A 4,559-nucleotide genomic window follows, 5' to 3' on the forward strand; every position below is an offset into this window, starting at 1 on the left:
TCCCACAAATGAATAACCTCGCGAGAAAGGTTCTCAACAGGTTGTTGAAACACAAACAAAAAGTTTGTCATTGATTGAACTTAGAACAAGCAAGAGAGTCTGAAAGACTAAGGATCTAAGGTCAAACAAAATTGATAATCAATTTATTGCTTTTATCTAATGGAAGGAAATAGTAAGAATTTTATTCATAAGATTCATATTATTCTTCAAGTGGAAGATGATCCCAAGACTTATAATGAAGCAATAACTTTAAGGGACTCCTCTTATTTTGAAGGAAGTATCATAGTGTGATGGTACACTAAACACTTACAATTCTAGATTAATGATCAAAAGTGTTTTAAACAAAAATAAGATATTTATCATTTGACACATATGCATTAGTAGCAAACACATCAAAAATTAGTGTGTTGTTTGCATTAGCTTCTTTTCATAATCTTATAGTTCCTGAAATGGATGTCAAAATAACATTTCTAAATAGAAATCTCGATGAGGAGATTTACATGGAGCTGCTAGAAGGTTATGTCGAAATGAAAAAAAAAGTGCAAGTTTGACAAAGCCTTGTATGGATTAAAACAAGCACCGAAACAATGACATCAAAAGTTTGACTATGTTAGTGTAAGATTCACCAATCAAGGGGAGACACACAACTTAGGGGAGATTTTTCAATCATTATCAAAAAAGAATTCAAAGAGTTTGTAATCATAAAAAAAGGGAGATTATGAAGAATACGTCTTATATCTAGTTCAGTTTTTATGAAGACAAAGATAATCAAAGAAGAAAAAGATCAAAAGTGTCATGCACATCAATGATAAAATTGATCAAGAAGGTTTAACATAGAAATTTAAGTGAAGATTTGAGACAAGTGAACATAACTAAGATACTCATTGCAATTCATACTATATTACTTTAAATTGCTCATAATTTCATCTCTCACTTCATCTAAAAACCTTCTTGCATAATCATGCATGATTACCTAAAAATCTTCTTCATCTAATTTTTATGATAAGTGTTTGTACACAAAGTTGTGTGAGAACATTGTGATATGCCTTTGTCTCTATGTTGATTACATATTGATCATTAGCAATGAGATGAATGAAATTTTAGAAACAAAGAGGTTTCTAACTTCCACATTAAAGATGAATGATCTTGGACTAGTTGACACACTTTTGGAGATCAAAGTAAAGCGAAATAGTGAGGGTTATGAACTTAGTTAGACACATTATGTTGAGAAAGGAGTTTACAAGTTCAAACACTTACATTTCAAGAAACTGAATACTCTATTTGATCCTAGTATCAAACTTCAAAAGAATGATGGAAGAGTTGTGGCTCAATTAGAATACGCAAGTGCATGCAATGTATTAGACCCGACATATCATTTGTAATTAGTAAAATGAGTAGATTTTACTAGCAATCCAAATGGTGAGCACTGGAAGGCCATCATTAGGATTTTCGGATATCTTATGAAAATAAAAAATATTGGTCTCCACTACTATGGCATCTTTTATACCATATTAGAAGGATATGCCAATGTGAGTTGGATATTGAGTGTTGAGTATTATAAATCTGCATTTGGGTCAATATTTACACTAGACGGGGGTTTAATTTCTAGGAAGAACATGAAACAAATGTGGATCACTCTCTCAACTATAGAATCATAGTATGAGGCTCTTGCTTCTGTTGGTGAACAAAATGAATGGTTGAAGGATCTTCTGTTGAAAGATCCATTGACTAAAGACAATGTTTCAAAGGTGTTTATACATTGCGGTATTCAAGCCACTTTACCTAGAGAATACAAAAGTGTATAAGAGAAAGTCTAGGCAAGTAAAAATTAGACATTCTTTCATGATAAAATTGATTAAAGATGTAATCATTTCATTCATATACGACTGAGTTATAATTTGTTTGATCCATTTGCTAAACAATTGACCTGAGATTTAGTAAAGACTACCTCGAGAGGTATGAGATTGAAACTCCTTTAATAAAGGTTCCAACAACGGTAGCAACCCAATATGAAGTTAACAAACCTTAACCTAATATTTAATGAGTAATAACAAGTCGTTGATTTGGATGTTTGTCCAATATTATATGACAATATTGACTATTGAATATTGAGGGTTGAGTTTTTTCAAACTCTTAATGAAATTCTATATTGAGGATATATATCTCAAAAAAATATATACAAAATGAACTTCTATATGAATCTCAAGAAATATACGCAAAGTTTCACATACATGTGTCTCAAGAAACTATGTTATCCTTACAAAAGTTAAATTCAAATCGAAAAATACGTATAGTCTCGATTCATTTTATTTAAATTAATTTTTTAACATGTACAATAACAATAATAACTATTATTATTAGTTTTTATTTATTAAATAGATAACAAGTCAAAGCAAATGTGGTGTGGTGTGGTGTGGGGGTGGGGTATGTGTGTCTGTGGTGAGGGGGGTGGGGTGTCCTTAATGATAAGCATTGCCACTCCACTCGAGCATAGAATTAGGAAATGAAAGGAAACAAGCATCACAAAAAATGGTCAAAGCTCAGAAAATCTGTGGAAATAAAAGAAGAAAGGATCTGAAACTTCGCATTATTTTATTCCCTTACCATTGGTTCATGAAACTCTTAATAACAACCATTCAAACACTTTCTCAATTACCAGCTTTTAAACTCCCATAATCAACTCCTTTTCAGTTGCTAGTTCCCTAAAACCAACCTCAACACTCAGTACATTCTCGTGACATTGTATCTATATCTATACATTGTATTCATATATATATATATAACTCCTTGTTTTTGCAAATCGTGAATACGATGGGGAGAATTTTAATGCAGTATTTGGCTTCGAAAACGGAACCTGTCGTAGCTAGTTTAATAGATTCTGATTTGAATGAACTCAAATTTGCAGCAAAGAAACTTTTCAATGATGCAACTATGTTTGGAGGCATAGGAGCTGGCGTGTCTCCCCTTAGATGGATCGCTTCCTTTGCTGCTATGTAAGATCAAATTAACTCAGAATCATGCGGTCCGAACTAGGGTTTTCAATATAGTTATAAATATATATTTACGTAAGAAAATGTTGATTACAGTTATTTACTGGTTCTGGATCGCACAAACTGGAGAAGCAATATGCTGACTTCATCATTAGTGCCTTACATATTCTTCAGCTTACCTGGTTCTTTGTTTCACTTTTTCCGGTAATGACTAATACTCCCTCTGGTCTTTAATATAAGAAAATTTTGCTTTTTAAATTCATTCAATAATTAATGTATCTCTTTATATTAAAATTTTCAATTTTATTATTCAGAGGAGAAGTTGGAAAATGGATTGCGTTCGTGTTGAGACTTTTCTTCAACAAACATTTTCCAGATTGGATGGAGATGCCAGGATCAATGATTCTTCTAGTGGTAGTATCCCCAGACTTGTTTGCTCTAAAGTTTAGGAATAATTGGGTTGGAGTGGCAATTGATCTTTTAATTGGTTGTTACTTGCTACAAGAACATGTGAGAGCTACAGGTGGATTCAGAAATTCTTTCACACAAAGACATGGAATATCTAACACTCTTGGCATCATCTTCCTCATAGTTTACCCTATTTGGGCATTGTTTATCCATTAATTATAAATGCATTATTATACCATATAGTATACTACTATAACAGGAAAATAAGGTGAAAAAATCTTAGTGTAGCTGAACTTCACTATTTTGTTTTTTACAATATGTTAATGCAGAGTTTATTGTAATTTCGTCCTCAAAGTTATATATAATAGAGAACATAATTGTCACTCGGCAATCATGAAGGTTTTCCTACATCAACAATAGGGTGGACAAATATATTTTCCTCACCATGCAAATTCTTTTCTCTATGGGCAAAGATAGAGACATTTTGTATTGATGGTACAAAGTTGAGTTTGTCTTTCAAATGAAAGATTTTAGAAATCAAACTTTTTTTAAAAGTGAAATGTAATACTAACTCCCTTAGCACCAGAATGGTTAGTACTACTTTCTATAGAAACCATTAATAAAATAAAAGAGAGAGAATTGATAGTGAGATAATGAATCTTCAAGCCAATGAGACAATGAATTATACCGATGGAAACTTCAAGCCAATGAAAAAAAGAATAAATAACTAGTATAACCGCCCCCATCCAAACCGCCGTCATAAGTAATCATCTTGACACTATTTAAAGAGATAATAAAGACGGTTAAATATGTAATTTTTTGTTTCGAAGTCGAAATAGTGTGTTTGTATTCGACGGATGTCGAAAGATGTTTGTGTCGAACATAATCTGTATTTGTTAGATTTGATTGAAAGTTAAATATAGTCCGTCGAAACATGAGTCGAAGTATGTAGCTGTCGAAGGAGTCGACAGAGTCGAAATAATTAACTTAATTTAGTTTTAGTCGAGTTAGTTATTTTTTAGATTACTTAGGATGCAAGGAATCTCATCTATAAATAGATAGGAACTCTATTTCATTTGTAATTAAGTGTAAGAAAGCATTGTGTAGATTCTAAAATCACAATTGTGATTAACACACATTATCAAACACTTAGAGTGCAGT

At 31.8% G+C, this 4,559-nt stretch overlaps 1 protein-coding gene across 1 annotated transcript; it reads left to right on the forward strand.

Moving 5' to 3' along the window:
* The first annotated feature begins 2,690 nt into the window (after nt 1-2,690).
* LOC127074504 (cold-regulated 413 plasma membrane protein 2) lies at nt 2,691-3,778 on the forward strand. Its single transcript, XM_051015839.1, has 3 exons — nt 2,691-2,993; nt 3,087-3,194; nt 3,305-3,778. Exons 1-3 carry the CDS (start codon nt 2,812-2,814, stop codon nt 3,612-3,614), a joined length of 600 nt encoding a protein of 199 aa, XP_050871796.1. The 5' UTR covers nt 2,691-2,811; the 3' UTR covers nt 3,615-3,778.
* Nucleotides 3,779-4,559: the final 781 nt, after the last annotated feature.

The sequence above is a fragment of the Lathyrus oleraceus genome, chromosome 4 (genome assembly GCF_024323335.1).
Source record: "Lathyrus oleraceus cultivar Zhongwan6 chromosome 4, CAAS_Psat_ZW6_1.0, whole genome shotgun sequence".
Classification (NCBI taxonomy): domain Eukaryota; kingdom Viridiplantae; phylum Streptophyta; class Magnoliopsida; order Fabales; family Fabaceae; genus Lathyrus; species Lathyrus oleraceus.